Source organism: Crotalus tigris, unplaced genomic scaffold (genome assembly GCF_016545835.1).
Source record: "Crotalus tigris isolate CLP2741 ecotype Arizona unplaced genomic scaffold, ASM1654583v1 scf7180000017771.5222438, whole genome shotgun sequence".
Classification (NCBI taxonomy): Eukaryota; Metazoa; Chordata; class Lepidosauria; order Squamata; family Viperidae; genus Crotalus; species Crotalus tigris.
Window position 1 is genome coordinate 4,544,592 of NW_024096622.1, and position 22,448 is coordinate 4,567,039.

Here is a 22,448-nt window from a genome sequence, read left to right on the forward strand (position 1 = left end):
CTCTACTCTCTTGAGCTAAAATGAACATCCATAAAAAAAAGTTCATTATAAAAATATTTTGTTCAGTTTGATAAAATGAATAGCCTACCTTCTCACCTATGTTGCAGTACAGCAACATATGAAATTTCTAAGTCCTAATCAGGTTGATAAACATTTCTGTCCTATAAACATATGCATCTTCATACATATAATCATATTCTTCAAGCTTCTAATGGTTTGACTACAACTGAGATTGCTACACAGGGAAAGTTAGTCTGTTTTCACTTGATTTCTCTCTGCTGACCAGCTGCTCGTTTACTGAAAGGCCTTGTTTTAGACAAGATTCAGCAACCATAAAACCCTCTCAATGCTGAAGCCAACAAAACAGATGCTCAGATTTTTCTCTACACTTTTTAAAAATATTTCATTACTGGAACCAAGGACCATTCAATGTGGTGTTACAGTTCACTGGTTGTCTCAGTATCACTTATTGCAATCACCAATCTAAAACAGTATTATGACATATTCAACTATATTGTATTATACCAGTGGTTCTCAACCTTTCTAATGCCGCGACCCCATAATACAGTTCCCCATGTTGTGGCGACCCCCAACCACTTATACATCACCGGGTGCCAGGGGCGTGGCCAAAGAAAAGGGGAAAAAAATGGCGGACAGCCTTGTTTGGCGACCCCCGTGAAATAGTCGTTCGACCCCAAATGGGGTCCCGACCCACAGGTTGAGAACCACTGTATTATACTAAGCTAAGGAAAGTTGTCCCTGAATCTTTAAAAGGTAATTAAAATATATAGCTGTTCTTCGCTTTTTTTTGCCACAAGTGTGTAACACAGTTAGAAAAATGGCATTAACATGTAATTACATGTAACATATAATAAATAGAATTATTTGTAAAATCAAACAGATACCAGACCTTACCTTCACAGGTACAGCCCTGTCTTATTAACCCAACCATCAATGATGTGCACTGATTGCATTTGGTAGGGGTATTAAAGGATTTTACTACAAACTGATGGGCCTTAGGCTGTAAAACAAATAGAAGTACTGATTAGGTGACAGAACTTTGATAATAAAAATCATTTTTAAATTGGCGCATATTATATAAATAGTTAAATTTTGTTGCTCTAAAAAAATCAGAGTTTATTTTTCAGTTTTATAATTTTCAAGCCATTCCTATATCTTACACTTGTTTAATCATAACCAGTTCCATTCAGAGAACAGAATCATCACCCTATAGGATACTATTAAGTTAGGTATGTAACTTTATAATAGTTTTACATCTTATGTGTTTGATAGATACAGTCTAAGGAATTAAATAAATGATCAAAATTAGTGGACCAATATCCAAAAAAGGAACAGGTAAAACAGTTACCTTGTGTTTTATATTTCTTTTTTTCACAGCAAAGTAATATCTAATGCACCACAAAACTCATTGGTAGATTATTTATTATTAAACTATGCAGAAACAAATGTGGTTTTTTTCCTTTAGCTTTCAAGACCATTTGATGATCAGTAACACATTCTGCTTCCTTGTAATGCTTCCCAAACAGAGAATAAGTTACTACATTTCTGTAATGAAGTAGAAATCACGTACATGTGACAAAAGAAATATATAATCTGTTTCCTTTCATAACATTTAGTCCAGCACACAGCGAGTTTTTTCAAATTTAGTATAAGGAAATAAATGCTGTCTAAGTTGGACTTGACCTCTCTTGCTTTTTAAATATTTGAACACTTATAACATGTAGAATTGTTTCTTCCAAAGTGGGTTTAGTTCTTACTGATACTAACAACAGCATCCTTATTCATAAGTAAATGATAGAGGATCAACTAAGTAGACACAGGTAATCCTTGACTACTGATTGCTTAACGAAACTTCAAAATTATGACTGACTCTGAAAAAGTTATGTCCTCAAAGTTATGACTACCACATTGCTCCCAAAGTCACATAGTCATATTTTGAGTGCTTGGTCACACGATCATATTTTACAATAGTTTTTGCTATTTTCTGACAAAAATGTCCGTTGGATAAGCTGGATTTGGAATTACAACCACATGATATGCTTAATGATATATGATTTACTTAATTACTGTGCTGACTTGCTTAATTACTGTTGTACAAATGGTTAAAACATCAAGTCCAGTCATGTGGACTCAACTTATGACGGCAACGATTTATGACCAATATTCCAAACTCAACTGTGGTCATACGTGAATGACGACCTATATAAGAATAGCCTAAGATTTTAGCATAGCTTCTAATTGGAATATATGATTGAGTACCTTTGGCACAGAGAGTCCTGAACCACTATATGGTGATCTCATGGATGGTGTCTGAACTGGACGCAGAGGATGATCTGAAACCTGAACACATATATGGTGAACATTAATTTATATTAATATTAATCGCCCCACACCCCCACTATTAAATGGTGTTGATATAAGCAAACTGGTGCAAAAATTACACAAGAATTTGAAATATGCATACAATATTTTTTAAAAAAGCATTTACTTTGGGTAACATGTTCAGATTTTCCTCACTTGCAAAATATTTAAATGCTTCACAGCCTTTAACATAACTAAGCTGACTGCATCAAAGTAAATGTATTTTAAGAAATTGGTTTACTGGAAAAGCTTCAAATACTCATCGACACATACATACATAACTATCAGTAACAAATATTATTATTATATTATTCATATATTTTCTTTTCAATGTACAACTTTGTATGTGAAGAACATACAAAAACTCCTTCCTCCTCCTATTTTCCCCACAATAACTACCCTGTGAGGTGTGTTGGGCTGAGAGTCAGTGACTGGCCGAAAGTTACCCAATGGTTTTTCATGCCTAAGGCAGGATTAAAACCCACAGTCTCCTGGTTTCTAGGCCAGCACCTTAACCACCACTACAACCTGAATCTCTATGGGGAGAAAAATAGCATAAAACATTCAAACAGCGACGCTGAGGGTTATTCTTTTGGATGTGCATGTAATAAAAATGTTTTGTTAATCAAACAGCACTTGCCCTGGGGCTGCCAGCAAAGCAACGCAGCTGTCCATGCAACATGCATGCAGAGACCCAAAAAAAAGCTTTTCAGGCAGTCATGCTGACCATTCCAACCATTACAACTGCTTTATTTCTCGAGAAGAAATGTTTCATTTGTAGCAATATTCACTGTGAAGTGTGAAGCACTTTTCCAACATTTGCAGTTTTGTTAATTATCTAACACACACACTCAGTTTAACTGTCTTCATTAAGCTGATGTTTGGCTGATTACCTCTGTACCAATACTGAATCATACATCTAGTATATAAGAAGTTCAGGCAGTTATTAACTAAAGGCTTTTATATGACGGATCTGTGTGATAAATATTCTTATAAGTGCAGCCAAGGAGTTTAATAAAATGATATAGGTCAGTAGCATGTGCCAGTAATACACTGGTAACACTTCATTTTTATTTTATTAAATAAAAATATTGTCAAAGGAACATAAACTTTTCTGAAGCACTATCGTTGTTATAAACTGCTTTGTCTATCATGATGAAAAAATATGTAGGTTTTAAGTAATTATCATATTAAAATGTAATATAATATAGTACATATAATGTGATATATGCATAAAATAAATATGCTTGACAAGCTCATGGTCAATGTTAATGTGCCATGATAAAAAGTTACATTATTTTATAACTGCTCTTCTATTTTACAGGTAATTGTGACAGCATGTGGTTACCAGGCTAACTTATGTAAAATCATAAATCAAAATGATTTTTTAATTTATGATTCAGATTACACTGGATATTGTTTTTAAGTATTGAATATTGACTTGACAAATAATATTCTAAAGACTTAAATATGCAGCACTAATCTAGATTACTTTGACATTTTTATTTAATCTTGCATGTAAATTTATTTCCTTTTGGTTTTTTCATTTTTCTTACTTTTTTGCTTTTTGCTTCTATTCTTTTAAAATATTTACTAAAATAAATAAATAGGAAAGAAACCAGCTACATAGTATGGCTGGTTTACAAATGGGAGATGTCTATAAATGGAAAATAACCTCAGGAACTATAGCATAAATAGCTTAACACTGCAAACCCTGTCAATTGTAAAACAATAATTTAAAAACAATGATTTATATTAAAGTAAAAGCAATCATGCATATAATTGCAGTATAAAGATACAAGAAGTATTCCAGTTTTGAATACTTAGGTGACATTTGAACATCAAAACATGCAAGAAAGAAAGTATTTAAAGTGACATGTGAACTATGAAATTAGGGTTTCCGTGAAAAGTCCAAGAAATATTCTGAAGATCAATGCTTCCATCCAAAAAGTAACCAAACAATCCTCCATCAGAAGACAACTACATGGTATTTGTAGCAGGCTAACTAAATAAGTTGTTTTCTCGGAATTGCGGATATATATTCTACAGTCTATGCCCTATCACAAACTATTTTTGAAACCTTTGTCAGTTTCACAAAAAACTTTGCTCCACAGTGAAGACATTAGCACAGAGGTCCTCAACCTTTTGAGCACCAGGGACCGGTTCTGTGGAGACAGGTTTTTCTGTGGACTGGAGGGGGTGTGGTTTCATGTACTGCCTGTATCCCACTGATGGGGCTTTGCTTGTTCGGGCGGCCTGGTTTTTGGCATGCTGTGGCCCAGTGTTGGTCCACAGATCGGGGGTTGAGGACCCTGCATTAGCATATATTTAAAATCTTGGCTTGATAGAGCCTGACTGACAGCCTTCTATTACAACACAGAAGATGACACCCGAATCCCAAAAGGAATTGCACAAGGAACATTACAAAGCTAAGTTCCTTGGCAAAGAAATAATGGAATCAGCAGCTTGCTGAAGAATAATAAAAGAAATATTGCTTCACTCTAGATGCAAGTGATATCTGAAAGAAAGTAACAGTAGCAATGTATTGTATCAATAACTATTATTTTGTTCCTGTATTTGCTTTCTGTATGGGCAATTTTCTTTCTATAATGGACAATATAACTACAACAATTTAGAAACTATGTGTATTTGAATGTGTTTTATCTTGCTCTCATACTCCAAGGGATACTTTACATGTGTACATATATTTGTTTTATATCTCACTTTTCTGTATGTACAATACTATTTAAAGTATGTCACTGAATTTGAGTTTGTCTGTACACATACATATAGCATGTTTGAGTCCTATGTATGTAAAATAACTCTCTCATATGAACTAGTGCTCAGACATAGAAGTGTTTTCAGGAGCCACTGAATTCCATTAATATAGGTATTCAGATGCAAAGCAAATAGCAAAACACTGTTATTCCTATCTTTGGCCATGTTTTCCACATGAAACAGAAATAAATCTTCCCAAAACACAGCATGTTAATGTTACTTGACTGAATTGAAAAAGTAAAATCATGGAAATAATCTTTTAATAGGTATGCTATGTAAAGACTTTAGGCCTATTTACCAGTATGCTTAATTGGCTCATTGGAGGAATAGGATGTCATGTGAACAGCTAAATCTAGTTAAATGTCCAAATCAGTTCATCCTCAGGTTAATTCCCATAGTCAACTAACTTTCTACATGTTATCTGAACTACTTACCTGAATGCCCTTTTTGATTTCCATGATCATTATGAAATCCTAGAAAAACTACAGAAAAATTAATAATCTCTGGGCATTATAATTTTAACTTTTCTAGCTACATGAAGGAGTGTGAGAAATAGGCAGAAATAGGTGAGAGTGGGTAAATTCTCTCTGCTCTCTCTATAATGGCCACAGATTGTTCTCCATATGCTAATGAAAAAAGAATTATAAAGTAAAACAATGGCTTTTAAGTTTTCTTTGCTCTAAAGCAGTGACTGGACAAAATATTGTAACTCATGTACTAAAAGTGATAGAAATGGCAAGCTCTCTTCTGACATTCTGGAAAACTCTTAAGATCTGGGTTCTGGTCTCAGACCTGAGCTTAATGAGCTTCTTGTTATTATGTTGTTATTGTTGGTTTCTTGTTGTTATTATTATTATTTAGTCCAGGCAGTATGTATTTATGTTTTTAACTATTTTGGGAAATTTTCTTTTTTTTGTAACTCACCCAGTCTGCTGGACTGTATGGCCATAACAAATAAATAATAATAATATGTGACCAATAATATCCTGATGAGTTAAATCACCAGGAAAAGATGTTATGGCTACCATATTATGAATATATAGCATTTATTTGTTGATATAAATATAATTCCCATTTAATTCAATTGAATTTACTCCACAGTACACTTGCACAGTTACTTTGACACTGAGGTATGGGATGGACAATTCTTAAACAAATGTTCTAAGATAGAGTACCTCGATTGGTTCAATGTCACTAGCTGTGGAAGGGGACCTAGATCTTGAATGAAGATGATACTTGATATCTTCATCCCGCGAAGGTGTATTAGATAAGGTAAAATTTTCAACAGAATCAATCTAGAGAAACAACCAAGGGAAAGAAACAAGCAAAAAAAAAAAAAAAAAAAAGAAAGGAAGAAAGAAAGAAAGAAATGGAAAATGAAAGGAAAAGAAAAAAAAGGGGAAGAATATTAAGAAGCCACATTCAATAAATACCAGTTTTCAAAAATATAGAAATGCAAATAACATAAATGTAGAGTCTCCTTTAATAAAGTTTGGCTCCTGACTTACAGTGATTGTGGAAAACAATACAGAATCATTTACCATTCCCTTTTTCAAGATTTTTCCACACACTGCAATCTACTCTACAAACTTGAGATTTCCTGGTGATCTACCATCCAAATATTATGTTGAGCAGATGCCTCCACTTGCTGTGACACAGAAATGCAGACAAATTACATTTAAAAAAAATGAAGTAATAATTATTAGTTTACCCAACCTTTTATTATATATAAATATTTGGTCAATATAAGGTGGTACCTATAGTTTGGAAATTTGAATACCTGTGATATCAATATCAGCATAATGACAATTCCTCTAAAACTGCATTGATGTAAAGCTTAATGCAATCTATCCTTAGATTTATTTCTCAAGTTATACTTAGAATGAAATCAATTTACATAAAATTAAAGCTATGGCTACACTTGTAGGCCTTTGGTGTTTTTTAATATAGTAATTATAACAAATAAGCTTGATAAATTTTGATTCATTGAGGAATAATGAAACATCTGCAAGCAAGCAACCAAGCTTGAGAGGACCAAGGACTCCATAGATTTTGATTCTTGTGTAATCTGGAAATAATATTTTAGAAGCTTCTTTTTTATATTAATTGTAATTTCATGTTTACAAACTATTTCAAAGAACTCATGCTAAAACATAATAGAAAGGTTATTAATAAGTAGTCATAATACATGACAGTATCATGAAACTTATTAATTAGCAAATATATCATTTTAATATAGTTTTAAAAAATGATCTTAGCCCACACTTATCAATACAAAATAACATTGATCAGGTTTGTTCTAATAAAGGATAAATTTCTAAAGATTACAGTGATATCTTAATCTATGTTTTCAAATTTATTTTTTATCAGTATGTAAAGTAATCATAGACAGAAATTTTCTGTTTCTTTTAACAGAAACACACAGAATGGTGTACAGGACATATTTTTATTATTTTCCTATACTACCAAAGCACTGTAGTTTTGGTTTAATTAAAATATCTTTTAAGAAAAAATAATCTTTTTGAAAGATCTTTGCTTAGTTAAATTGTTGATTTCCAGCTAGCTAACATCTCTCTTTTTTCTCTAGTTCAGTGTCATTATTTAGGATTGTCAGTCAAAAATTATGTTTCAATAAAAAATAGTCAAGTTATGTCACTTGGATTCTATGCATTTTATTTTGTACTGAATAGGATTCATACAAATCATGTTGTAGAAAGCAGGTTACTTTTTAAGTTTAACAAAAATTTTAGAGCATGATTTGTTCTGAAAACACAAAAAAAGCAGACAAAACATATCTAAGAATCTTCCTTATATGCACGTACATATAAATCTTTGTGTACATTTGTATGTGTATTTGTATGTATATGTGTATGTGCCACTTGAATAAATCATAAGTAGAAAACAAGTGAATGAACAATTTATGTTCCTTTATTTTGTTTAATATAATGCTTGATTTCTCATTTATTGCTTGATTTCTCATTTATTGCTAGTGCTTACATAAAGCAAACAGTAACTGAAATTCAGAATACAGCTCAGCACTTCTTTTAAAATATAGATGTAGCATTATTTAATTGACATATTTATAAAATGTTTATACCATTTCAATCTGCAGAGACTATAATCAATGCTACATGATCATCAATATAATTCTTTGTTACTTGCATGTAAACTATTTCAAGCACTGCAGCAATTATTAGCAGAAATTATTTTATATACTTTGATTCCACCATTATTAAATATAAAATTATACCTTACTGAACATCAGGGACTTTGCTTTTTTTACTTATTGAAAAATTCACTTGGGACCAACAAATATTAGACAGGCATTGAAATAATCTTTTCCATCTGTCCCAGGTATTATATCAGACAAGAAATGTAGGAAAATATTATGAGACACACCCAGAGGTAGATGTTTTAACACCCCCTTTTCACTATTTTTATTTCTTCCCTCCCCCCAAAAACACTCCAAACCAGAATGGAAATAGAAATGACTAGAATACAAAGTTTGTGTTTGTAATTTAAGTGAATTGCAAACTGCTATCCTTAGCACTGGTGAAGGTGGGTTTTGGGAAGGTCTGTTCCCAAGATCTAGTCTGAAACACATATTCCATCCTTCCACGATGTAGATAATTGAGCATAACTCAGTCTGAGAACATTGAATAGGAAGCGCTTGCTTAATATGGGACACAGCACAAGGGTATCTGTGTGTACTGTGTATGCAACTAACTTGTAGCATGTATTTGAAAGAGATGGTTGTGATGGGAAAAAATATGAGGCAGGAGTATTAGGTATGTTTGCCACGTTGAATCACAAAGCTTTATGGACTAAGCAAAGCAATGTTCTTTGAAACATGAAAGCAACCATGCCCTTTAGAGAGATTGGTGCAACTGCTTTAATGAATGTTAACTGCATGCAAGCACAGCCAGTATTCCAAACAGGACCACCACCAAGGTGAAGTGGTTGTGCATGCATAGATAAGCAGAGAGAGGAAAGACAGCCTTCAAGGCAGCTGTGCAAGCCTTCTAAAATATTTTTTGTGGCTGTTTCAATATTATGACGGTATTTTGTTTGCATTAACATGGTTTGCAACAAGAATACTTTGCATAGCTCTAATACATACATGTATTTACAGATAGACACATCTCTGAATGCTTGGAAGATAATCTGCAGATTGTTCTCTCTCTCTCTCTCTCTCTCTCTCTCTCTCTCTCTCTGTGTGTGTGTGTGTGTGTGTGTGTGTGTGTGTGTGTGTGTGTGTGTAAGAGAGAGAACATTTAGACTAAGCATAAATTGCCAAACCAACTATTATAAAATGTTCTCAGACTGAATAATACTAATCACATTAAACAAATGGGTTCTTGTCATGATTTTGGAATTCTTTTTAACGTCAACCAAACTAACTTGATTGAATTGATAATCCTGCTCATAATTTGATGATGACATGGATTAGGAATCCATGGATTAGGATCATTAGAAACAGAATTCTGTTTTGCTAAATCGTTGTACTCTAGTTTAAGATTGAAACATAGTATTGTAATTGTGTATGAAACATATTTATCTGATTTGTAAAATATTATCTATAAAAATATTATTTAAAAATTGCTCCCCATTATCTTAACAAATAGGTGGATTTTATACTAATTTTGCTTTGTTTTTGTGACATCCTAAAAGCCAAGAGCATAAAACAGAATAAAACCACACAAACATTCTCAAAGCTTTGCACTTAATAAACATTATTAAACAGAAGGAAAATATAAGAAAAGCAGTAGCACAGGACAAGCAGCAAGATAAATATGCAAGCCATAAAAATATCAAGGAAAATGGTCTACACTGAACGAAGGCAAAGCCATGTCCGTGATATGAAAAACTAAAAGCCAACACACAACAAGACATCCTCTTACACGTCTGCCTTTGTGGGCTGGAATACAGGAGGGAGAGCGCTTTAACAGAGAAAGGAGGAGACTGTTAACAAGGGAAAGATACATTCTTTCAATCCACATTTCTGTACAGAAATTGATATCATTTTCACTGTAAAGACAGGGATTTGTGTATCATGATAACATAAATCAGAAGAAACATCAAAACACAAGAAACGTCATTTTAAAAACTTCACTTGTCTAAACAAAATTCTATTTTAGACTAAATAGTTTCTTATTAAATGCTCTTCTGCATTTTTTAAAATGCAAATATTATCAGGAATATAGGTTGATCATTATTGTTTTGACATTGCAGCAGACTTTCCTTGCTGCACTCCATGATGAATGTCTACTCATTGCTGCCAATGGAGAGTTCTCAAAAGAAAATGGCAGCTTCTTTAAGGACTGTAATGGGAGAAAATATTTTTTTCTTTTTTGTCTGCTATAATCTCAGTTATAATTTCTTATCTTTGCTAACATTACTTTATACCTTTTTTTTTAAAAAAAAGTTACATAGTAAATGCAAAAATGCATTCCGAGTCCCACAGATCTTAAAGTTTTATTATGAGTGCAAGAAACAATGTTTATTTATTATCTGTTCTTTCAGAGCTTATATAATATAATATAACTGTTACACAGATTTTTTTCTATTAGCCTTTTAATAAAGGTGATACAGGTAGTCCTCAACTTACAATTACATTTGGGACCAGAATGTTTGTTAAGTGATTAATGCAATTATTAAATGAATCATATGGCCGTTAAATGAATCGGGCTTTCCCTATTAACTTTGCTTGTCAGAAACTGGCTGGTCAGGTTGCAAAGTGGTGATTATTTGACTCTGGGATGCTGCAACAATGACATGCTGGTTGTCAAGTGCCCAAATTTTGATCATCTGACTGTAGAGATACTGCGATGGTTGTCAATATGAGGACTGCTTGTAAACAGTAACTTCAGTCAGTAAATAAATGGTTGTAAGTTGAGAACTACCCGTATTAGCGTTTTAGCATGGCATCCATGCCTCTTTTGGAAGTTTAAAAAAAAACATGTTCTTTAAGCCAAAGCCATTTCCTTTGATGTGGAAAAAACTAGTCCTTTCATCAATCAAACAATAGGACTGTATTTTGAAGTCCTTGAGGTGTTGCAAGTATTGAAGAAACAAAACAGGTGGGAAAGAAGGAAAAATGACCTATTTTAAGGGGAACAGTCCTTTTTTACATCTTATCAATGGATTTTATTGTTTAATTTGTTGCTTTCTAATGCATCACATATACTGAATGCATATATCATTTGTTTCTGAACCTTATATAAAGATTTGACACCCTCCCTTAATAACATGTCTTTTGCTTTGCCTGAAGTACTGTAGTTTTGGAGTGGGTGGGTGCGAAAAAGCCACTTTGTAAAGGTGTTGGGTGTTTGTCAAAATTAGGAATCAGGTTCTTTCCAGTTCCGTGCCAATTCAGGTGCTGGGAAATATAGTTTTATAGCCAACATAACCATGAACCTCAATAAACCTGGAAGCCCTAAACAGCCATTCAACTCTGACTATGGTAAACAAATAAAGAACCTTTAGAGCAGGGTTGAAGCTATATAACAGCTTTTTATCATTTTGACTTCAATAATGTCCAAGTGATCAGTAAAACTTGGAAATTTAGTCAGCTTTAGTTCTGTTCTGTGGACAATCATAGATAATAAACTACACTGAGTTGTGGGAAACAAGTTGCTTAGATTCAATTTAGCTACTGAGAAAGTTCATTTTGACAAGACTATTTTCAGCTTACAGAAATGAATGAGACATCATCTAATATTAGAAGAAATTATTTTAAAAACAGAAGATAAGTTAGGTATCAGTATTCAAATTTGTTAGGCATGTTGGGACTTCTAATGATGTAGATAAGACAATATTAAGACAATAATCTGTTACTATGTTTCACAAGGCCCACAGGCTAAGTAAAAATTTCAAGGCCGTATAAGGATCTTTTGTAGGCCTTAAATCCTTTCTGCTTCTTTCTGCCACTTTTACTTGCCTAAATAGGGAAGAAAGATGGCTGGTGTATTAAGTGTGCAGAACTTCTTCCAATTACTGGACCAAAAGTTTGGAAGGAAAGGCAACAATTTTCTCCAAGAAAATCTGGCCATTTAATATAAACATTTAACATTCCCATAGACTAATGATAAAAAACAAAATGTATCCTATTTTTTTGTTCAGTATTGTTTTGCTTTTGATAAGCAGGCTAAGCAGTGTTTAAAGTGGGAATGAGACTCAAGTTCAATTTTTATTCAGCAATGTGATTCATTGAGTGGCATTAGATCACTTTCAAGATTTCAGACTAAATATTTCACAAAGATCACCATTAGATATATTATATGAAAGTAGTTTATAAACATGACTACATGACTAAGAATAAATATATTAACCAGTCCTATTATCAATTAAAGATACTGAACTATTTGAAAAAAGAAGCTTGCAAGTTATGATGTCAGTTTTGTAATCCAAATACACTGACAAATGTGCTCATAAATTTTTAAACCCTTATTTATACACCACAAAAGCTATTTTAAATCTGGAATACATAGAAATTGCTTCTTTGTGGTAAGCTATCACTGCAAACTGAAGGCTAGCATTACTATTATTACACAAAGCCATTGATTTATTCATATAAAGAACTTAAAAACTATTTATTACTTAAGGATGCATACTATTTTCCAGCTACTGAAATCAACCTATTTTAGAATTAAAAGTTTTCAGAAGCATTAATGTGGATGAAAGAACCTAATCATTATTCAGTCAATTCCATCAGAAACTTGTCTTAAGGAACTCTACAGTCTCCTGAAAACCTGAATTATATGACCTTTGTTTTGAGAATGTGATAGCACATTTGTTAATTTTTTTGAATATAAAACCACTGTGATATTTTCTGCACAATGCAGACATTTTAATTCAAGCTCAAAAATGGTGAACAGTATCCTCCAGCATCTTTACAGTGAGGGTAAATCTGAAACTAAAGTCATATTGAAAAATGTTTCTGTAAACAGGAGCACTACAGCACTACATTTTGTACTTATCTACAATACTACTGACAAAATAATTCCACATTTAATTGATAAAAAAATTGTCACTGGTATATGAGTTTAAACTGACCAGGAAAAAAATTGTCATTAAGAAAATGACATGCATGTGAATGAAACACACATTCACACTCATCCCAAGCTAAACTAAAAACAGAATTGTAGAAGCCACTTTTAATGGTATACTTTTGACCAAGCAATATCAATAACAGGCCAGAATGAGTGTGAGTGATACCTTGAAACAAGTCATGTCTTGCATCTTAGTTCCTTCAACTAGCAAATGAAAAGACACATATGTAAAAACCTTTAGCCCATGCCATGAAAACTCATACTGAAAACTATACAGCACGGACACATCAGGAGCACAGAACTGTTCTGCTGAATTTCATGCTCTTGATGATTTAAGATGACTGCATCACCATCTGAATTTGCCAAATCAAATCTGTTTTATTACTGAATAATTTGTGGATTTGGAGATGAAAGACTTACGTCATCCATAAAATCAATCAATGAAGAAGATGATGAAGAAGAAAAGGAATCCTATTTTAATGCATACAGCAGTAAAGAAACAGAAATAGATAGATGAAAATGTCTGTTTTGCAAAAACAACCGTATCACCATACTATTGAGAAATCAAATAAAGAAAAACTGGAAATGACTAACAGATTATTTTGTTTAGCATAACTTCTGCATAGTTTTGTTAATTAATTATATCCCACAAATAATGAATATTTTTTCACTCACGCTAAAATCAGAACCAGGGGCCATACAATTACTAGGTAACAAAATAATCATTATAGGTAGTCCCCAGCTTACAATCACAACTGGAATTGGAAATCTGGTTGTAAGTCATAGCAGTCATATGACTGGACCCATATTTTTGAGATTGTTTGCAGTGGTCATTAAGTGAATCACTGTAGTCATTAAGTGAACCACAGTTTTTGCCAGAAACTGGTGACAAAGTCAAAGTGGATGCCAAGTGCCCCAAATGCAGTCATATAATTATGGGGGCTGTGACATGCTTTACAGGTTGTAAAGCACCTGTTCCAAGACCATCATAACTCTGAATATCCTTTAATGACCAGTTGTAAATTGAGAATTACCTGTAATAGGAATGTAAAATTTATTGTCATGATTTTGTGATAGCATGTTTTAATATCCAAACAATATCCAAGCAGTAAATGTATTGATAGATAAGCTACATTTAACTGGAAATACATCAGTGTCAACTTGCTTCTCCAGTGAATTCTTGCTTCTAAGTGACTTTTCCTTAGGCTTTACCTTCCTACTATTATCATCTTCCTCCCTCTTGAAGGCTACAATCCATCTCTGTCCTAGTTCCATAATATATAACTCTTTCTTTTCTCTACTTCAGAAATATTTAATAACTTTGTTATACTATATCCATGAATGGAACTGTATCCGGAGATAAATACCGATGGTTACTGCTAGGTGCAAAAGAGCACCCCAGGGTGCACAAGACCCTGGTGTGGCTTGGTGCAAGCACTGCAAGGCTTCAGGTAGCTACTGTCAGGTGTGGGAGACTTATCCAAGTAACTTGGGACCTTCTCTGTCAGCTTCCCTATTGACTTTTCTTGTGGGAAACTGCAGAGAAGGTCACAAATGGCAATCAGCTGACCATGGAACGTTGTAACTGTCATTGAGTGTGAGCCAGTTGCCAAGTGTCCATATCATACTACTTGTTCAGACTCATTCGCTGAAAGAGTGGTTGTTAGCTGAGGATTAATTCTAGTTCCCAAAATATTACAGATATTAGATATTTCACTTTAGGATTATGTTTCAAGATTTAAAAATGGCAAAAAAGAAAGCTCTTCTGTCTTATATTTGAAATACAGCTTAAGTTGACACAGGAAATCTGCATTAAAAGCATCATACAAAAACTTTTAATATTCTCTTGTTTACAACTAGCATGGCAATGTCAGAAAATAATATTCCTTATGAATCAAAATATTTTGGTTTTTTTTTTTGCAACATAATAGCTACAGTTATGATTTCAAAGCAGTAACAACCATTAAACTTCACCCTGTTGTAACATCAAAATATAAAGAAATAAACCAAATTACTTACTTCAAACTGATCCAGAGCAGATGTAGGTGCATTCAAAAATGCCAAGAAAGAATTCTGTGAGTCTTGATGCTTCACTCCTAGAAAACAACAGCATGATTTTAATCAACAGAAAATGATCATCCACATACAGATCTACTTATTGCTGTTCTTGAGTTGTTGCTTTCTGCTTAAGATCAGACTGTTTCCAAAAGATGTTATGAATTTTTTTTCTAGGAGGATTTGTATTCAAGTCCCTATAGAATCAGTCTTGTTAACCTATCTATTTCCATCTCTTTAATCTTTAAGATAATAGGATAATTTCATGAGAACCATTTGGTGGGATAGTCCTTTCAGGATTTAAAACAAAATTCTTATTCCCAGCAGCTGAACTTTGATATCAATTGTTATATATAATCTCCCCAATTTAAACATCAGAAACTGGACTTATAATTTTATGTCACAATTGATTTTATTGCACATCATCTTTACCTACTTTACCTACTATGACACATAAGTAATCTAAGGCAATTTTTCCTTTCAGTTTTTATAGTTCCCTGTTCCCCTATCTATATTGGCGCCATTAGTATGTTTCCCTCATACCCAGTGTTCAAAATAGAAATGAAAGAGATTAAAAAAACTTGCTTGCTGCTGAAATAATGAGTGTCTCTATTAAAACTCCAGCAAAAATCCTGCTATTAATCAATATAACCTAGCTGATCTTGTTAGCCTGATAATACTATCAGGGAATCTCTAAACTATAGATTAGATCAGTGATGACGAACCTTTTAGAGACAGAGTACCCAAAAACTGGCCCGCCCCTGCTCCGTCGCCACCCCGCCTGCCCGCAGGACCACTCATCGCCTCTAGGGCCCACCACAGATCACCCAGCAGTGCCATGGCAGCCACGCCCTTTGCCCACGTCCCGCCGCATCAACTGTGCGTGATGGGGCATGAGGGCAGAGTCTTGTCTATGCTGCCTGGCTGCCATGTCCTTGGCTGCACTGCTCTGTGTGGGCCATGCTCGGGGATGACTCTTCTCCAGGAGGGCTACTGGGGTCACAGGGGGGAGGCAAGGCTGGGGCAACAGCACGTGTGCCCACAGAGAGGGCTCCAAGTGCCGCCTCTGGCACCTGTGCCATAGGTTCGCCACCACTGGATTAGATTGAGAGTTAAAAAACATCTCTGAAAAAAGGAAATGGCAAACTACTTTTGCACTGTTAACAAGAAAAAAGCATCAGTATTCCTAAAGCTATTAGGAGTCAACCCAAATTTGGAGACTTTATCTACTGTATTGAAGGAACTTAGAGAGACTGTTGAATTATTATTTTCTGTTTAAAACTAATGTGATCCTTCTTGCAGCAAAAGGAACTTAATCACAAAGCACTTATTCTGCTCCACTGAGAAAACTTTAAAAAATATGCTTCTAGGCAACCATGTATTGATATAATTTTTTTCAGCCAAGTATTTGCATACAATAAATGTGTCCAACAAGATACATATTAGTATGAGATTTCTAAGCATCATAAACCATCTGGTGTCACCAACTTGAGTACATGGTTACCAATTCTCGGCTGCACAACTGGCAGCAACTCCAATTTTGGTGGCTCACATTCGGCAACTTTACACCCAGTATTCAACACAGAAGGTTCAAGGCAAACTTGACATTTCACTTTTTTATGTAGAATAAGCATCCTATTGGATTGGTAGGTATAAACCAAATGAAACCACCATGAAGAACAATAAGCATGCTTTGATGATGCTGAAATATAAAAGTGAAAAGGTTTGGGCAGTAAGGCAATTGTTTAATGTGATGTGGGGGGTTTAATTACTAATGTAAGATCCATAAGCCAAATCAAGTGTAAAACAATAAGAAGGCATCAAAAGGGATGATTTTTCACGTTTAAATACTGTTAAAAGGAGTGTTATTGTAATATATGAGCTGCAGAATTGACTTTCTTACACATCTGACTTATAAATGTGGAATTCTATGGTTGTTCTAAAATTGTATGTTAGAACTGGCTAAAGATACCTACTTAATAAGAAAGGAATCCTGAATCTGAATGAATGAATGTCAGAAAATTATTTTGAGTTTTTAACATGCATTTTACTATTATAAATTATTGGAAGTCAGAAATAAGTGCTAATCTATTTCTATCTATCTACCTCCCATCTACTGGAAGGCCAGGTTCATAAGAGAAAAACACTGCTTAGATTAAAACAAAGGAGCAAATAGGATACACAATAAAATAAAATTCAAGTGCATATGGCTCTGAAATAAAAACCTTTGATATAAGTCTGCTTGAAGGCAAGTGTATAGATCTCTGAAGAAAAAACTACTGTAAACAGGGATATGTAAATTGTTTTGCAGCAAGCCAACAAACCAGCAACATCTGTTTTGTCCAGCAATATTCATAACACAACACAAAAAAGAAAGATAGGAAATCCTATCCTCAATCCTTTGCATTTGGCTCTAATATCTACTCTTTCACCTTGCCTAATCAGTGCTAATATAATACTATGGTACTTTCAAATCTTCATCCCTGATGCACTAAGGTACACTTAGTTTCCATTCACACACTGAAATGTGGGGTTTTTATAAACAGATATAGATTCTATCACATTTAGTGGTCCATTTCCAGGCCTTCTCACATTCTAAGATACTGCTCTATAGTTGCTTTCTTAGCTGTTTCTTCGCAAGAGACATCAGATGAAGAAAATACTGGTGTGTGCGCGTGTGTGTGTGTATGTATGAAGTTCTCTTCCTTAGAATAAATAGTAAAATCAACCAACATTTTCAAGTATATTAATCCAATTATTAGTATATAACGTCCTGTAAAAGGTTTACTTCAGAGAACTCATAAGTCTTAATTGAGCACATGGATTCTTGCTTACAGTGATCAAAAGATCGAAAGACTATACATTTTATATATGTTCTTTCTGATCCTGATGTCTGAGTAGTACTTGACAAGTGAAGAATACATTAAGAGTCATCTTCTCTTAAGAAGATAAACTCACAAGCTATTTCATGTTCCTAGTGAGTATATGGTGACTATAAATGCACAAACAAAAATACGATCTGAAAAACAGCTGTGTAACAGCTGTGTGGGTACATCTTATCATGCCAGGGTTATGATGACACTTCAAGAGTCAGAATCTTCAAAATCCAGATTCTGTCAGCACTCTGTAAGTGGACATTCTGATTTGATAAGATGTACCCACCACCAGTCAGCTTTATTTAGATGTCAGTTCCCGTACCCTTTTCTGACTGAAGTTCTTCTGCCTCTTTTTTCAGTCTGTCTATTTCTGATAACAGCTCGGAGTTCTTCTTTTCAGATTCCTGTAATTTGCTTTACACAAACAAAACAAAAAGAGAGACACCCAGTTAGTAAGGACCATGATATGTGGTTATGTTTGAAAATTGTTTGCAGTGTCCTTCAATTAGGGAAATCCCACTTACGTCTGGATAAAAGCATTCGATTTCAATAAGTAAACTTGAAAGAGAAAATGACTTCTGTTTGACTTGTGATTTTGCTTTATAAGCACCCAATGGAACAAGATGATTTTATGATTAGTTTAAAATAATCACTACCGTAAATGCCGGCGTATAAGACAACTTCCGCGACCGCTGAAATCGGCGCCAAAGACGGGGGTCGTCTTATACGCCGAGTCGTCTTATACGCCGGAAATACTGGTAGTTTCCGGCGTATAAGACGACATTCTAGGAATGCGGCCCGGCTATAAAGACGGGGGTCGTCTTATATGCCGGGTCGCCTAATACGGTGGCATATACGGTAATTGATTTGGATTGTGATAGTTCCATGATAACTCCTAACAAGCAGGCAGAATAGAGGGAAGACTTATGTGCTGTGAATGATCATAAAATGATTGCCATAGTGCAAACCTCCAATTGCCTAGATGCCCACTCTCTAACTCACCAACTGACCCTTGCCATTTTTTTCCCTTTGCATTTTTATATGAAATACAAAAACTCACACTTTTATGTTCTAAGGACATCTTTGAGACCCCAGAACTATATTTGTAAATTATTAATCTTCTTAATAAAAAAGTACATGGCTGGCAACCTTGCAAAAGCCAAGGTGATATCAAAGTCATTACACTGCCAGTGCGGGGCACCAGACCAAAAGACGAAACGTGACTTATTATTTTTGTTTCGTCAGGACCCTTATTCAAAAGACTGGGATTTGATCTATTACACTGTGAAGTAAGTTTTGCCTTTTTTTTCTAATTGTGGTTTGTACTGGACGCTTACATACCTATTCTTGAACTTATTTTAACATTTTTTAACATACACAAATATCATTCTAATGAATCAAGATTTTAAACTATGATCTTCTATATAATGATATACTATAAGTTGTATACAGAATTTTTTCATCATATAAAAGCAGTATTATCAAACTGCATTCTAACATCAGAGAATGTTATTAGCATGATTTATTGTAGAAAAAACTATGGAGAATTTTTATCATTACAACTGCTTTCTAATACAACTAATATTTCTTTTGTTTTAAATGGTAGAGGTTCATTACGTTTTGCATTTGATGTTTTATTTTTGTAAGTTGCTGAAATTACTGTGTTGGATGGCCATATAATAATTTTCTTGTGAAAATTATGAATAAATAAATGGATGAATAAAAGGAAGGAAGGAAGGAAGGAAGGAAGGAAGGAAGGAAGGAAGGAAGGAAGGAAGGAAGGAAGGAAGGGAAAGATTTTATATTGTTTCTGACCAAGGACAGATAATTTTATAGTAACTACTTCTAAACGGGAATCTTGAATGAAGAATTTCCTAATTCAGTACAAGAAATTGAAAGGCCACAGTTAAAAAGCAATTCTTAGAATTCATTAGGTATTCTAATAGGAATGTCATAGGAATATTGTATGTTAATCTTATTAAGGCTGTAAAAGATGACATGTATTAAAATCTTTCAATTGTTTTCAGGAAACAATTATCAAATAAATTGCAAATTATACACAGAAAATTGAGAGTTTTGTGGCAGGCCATCAAACCATTATATTCAGTTTTTGAAAGCAAATACAATGTAGAATTAATCAGGATGACTCTCAACAGAAAATATCACAAGCTGCCTTAAAGCCTTAAAAGGAATCACTAAATCTTACCATTCTGTTGCAATGTTACAAGCTTTAATTTTATTTAACTCTTCCTGAATGGCTTGCTTGGCTCGTATTTCTGCATCAAGGGCTGACTGTAGCTCTAACCTTGCAGACATATCTAGTTTCGCAAAGCGACGCATCTTCCAAGGCATGTCCTACAAAGAAAATGTTTTTAAATATTGTTAGCTAATAATGTAACCTAATTATACCTTAATATTTAAAACTCCAGCAAAAATTGTAATATCTTTTTTAGATATTGGGGTGGATCCAGAGCTGTCCTTTTTTTGATATGATACTTATTCTTTATGTAATGGACCAAAATCCAGTGGAAGGAAAGGGAGGTAGAAGGTGAAGTTTGTTTTCTTTGCTTTTTGACCATTTCTCCTCTATGACTCTGGAGGAACACTGAGATTTTTGGAGCTTTCCAAGAAGGGTGTAAGGGAAAGGAGGAATCAGCCAACAATCTCCCACTCCACTTTAATCAGTGAAAGCATTATCTTTTTTAATCTAAGTAATAAAAGTATGGCTTCACTGGCAAAATACTTAGATTATGATAGTCTCCCTATTGGTAAATATTAGTAAATAAAGAGTAAATATTAAACATTTTTGCTAAAGACTACATTAAGCATTAAAAGACTTGTTTACAGAAAATTTCATTTTCTGAGAAAAATATTATTCTGTCACTCTTATCCTCTCACACAAATTTATTTAATAATTATTTAATAATTACTCTGTAGTGGATTTTTTAAAAATTTAATGAATTATGTACTTGTTCTACAGAGACAGCTAAGGGCATATTACAGTTTCATGAATTAAAAAAAAAAAAACCAAGGAGGAAACCTAACAGAACTGTAAGGGTAATTTACATAGATTTTTTCCGTGCTGTTTGCCAGGTATAGTTCCTATGAAGTTTACAAATAACAGCTTTTGGTAGGGGATACAATTTTAATAGCAACAATAACAACACAAATAGTGGCATAAGCAAGATGGAGTTCTCCTATAGGTGTAGTTATTTAAAAAAAAATGGGAGAAATCATGTGAAATTCCTATGTTAAAGAAAAATCTGAACTATATGTTTACAAATATTTTCATGCTATACCTTGTCATAATTTATAATGATATAGGTATTCAGTGATATTTCTGAATTAGAAAACTACATAGTGAATAAGAAGTTAAGTGCCTGGATATATAATCTACTGGTTCTAAACTGGTACAACAGTTGATACAGCTTATAGTAAGCATTTATTTGATGGCATAGAAAATTATTAGAACCAGTATCATGTAGAAAATTCAAAGCTTACTGTTGCCCTTGCACCCAAGCTGGAGCTCTTCAATGCTTCAAGTTCTTCAGTCATTTTGGAAGCTAAGGCTTGAAGATAACCTCGGGCATCTTTTTCATCACTCACCCTGAACAAACAATGAACAGACAAAAATTTTAGAAAAGCTAAGGGCTATATTTGGACTCTGGGTGGCTAAATTTGCTAAATAAGTTAAAAAAAATGCCTGAGAGTATTGAATACTGTTGAGAGATCTAAATTAAAGACAAACTGCTCAAAGGCAATTGGGATGAGCAATGGCTTCTTAAGTGGAAGAAAAACTGCCTTCTGCCAGGCTAGAAGTAACACCCTCTCCTTAATAGCTGTTTACCATCTTCCATATTTCTGGTCACACGTATCCCTCAGAAACAATTTACTAGTGACTAGATTCATTTAACAGAGGACTTTTTGAGAAGCAGGTTTAAATGAATCCTAATTGGCCTCACAAAAGTTTACTGCTGTCAACTGAGCATTGCACTCCACTTGGCTCATCAGTACTAGCTATGAGACGGATCTAGGTGTCCTGGAAGACCATTGCCTGAGTCAGCAAGAAATGCATCCAAAAGAGGGATAGCATCAAGATCATAGGAAGTGATTATCTATACCACACTGATAAGACCATATTTGGAATACTGAGTCCAGTTCTGTCAATGTTGAGGTCCTAGAAAGAGTGCAGAGAAGAGCAACATAGATGATAAGAAATCTGGAGGCTAAATCCTATGAAGATCAGCTAAAGCAGATATGTCAAACTCATGACGTCATGTGACATATCGGAAATTTTTCCCCATTG

General features: G+C 33.9%; 1 protein-coding gene across 7 annotated transcripts in view; it reads right to left on the minus strand.

The window, feature by feature from the left end:
• Nucleotides 1-22,448, minus strand: part of CDC42BPA (CDC42 binding protein kinase alpha) — a 154,519-nt gene that overhangs the window by 27,392 nt on the left and 104,679 nt on the right. For 2 of the 7 annotated variants that reach the window (XM_039341746.1, XM_039341745.1), the window contains exons 18-26: nucleotides 21,644-21,749; nucleotides 20,349-20,497; nucleotides 18,465-18,556; nucleotides 15,231-15,307; nucleotides 13,632-13,682; nucleotides 10,062-10,100; nucleotides 6,336-6,455; nucleotides 2,281-2,361; nucleotides 916-1,021 (exon numbers count right to left, since the gene is read on the minus strand). In XM_039341746.1, the coding sequence (XP_039197680.1) occupies nucleotides 916-1,021; nucleotides 2,281-2,361; nucleotides 6,336-6,455; nucleotides 10,062-10,100; nucleotides 13,632-13,682; nucleotides 15,231-15,307; nucleotides 18,465-18,556; nucleotides 20,349-20,497; nucleotides 21,644-21,749 (821 nt within the window). The remainder of the gene's footprint in view (nucleotides 1-915; nucleotides 1,022-2,280; nucleotides 2,362-6,335; nucleotides 6,456-10,061; nucleotides 10,101-13,631; nucleotides 13,683-15,230; nucleotides 15,308-18,464; nucleotides 18,557-20,348; nucleotides 20,498-21,643; nucleotides 21,750-22,448) is intronic. The other 5 variants (XM_039341747.1, XM_039341750.1, XM_039341748.1 and 2 more) reach the window with 5 other exon arrangements.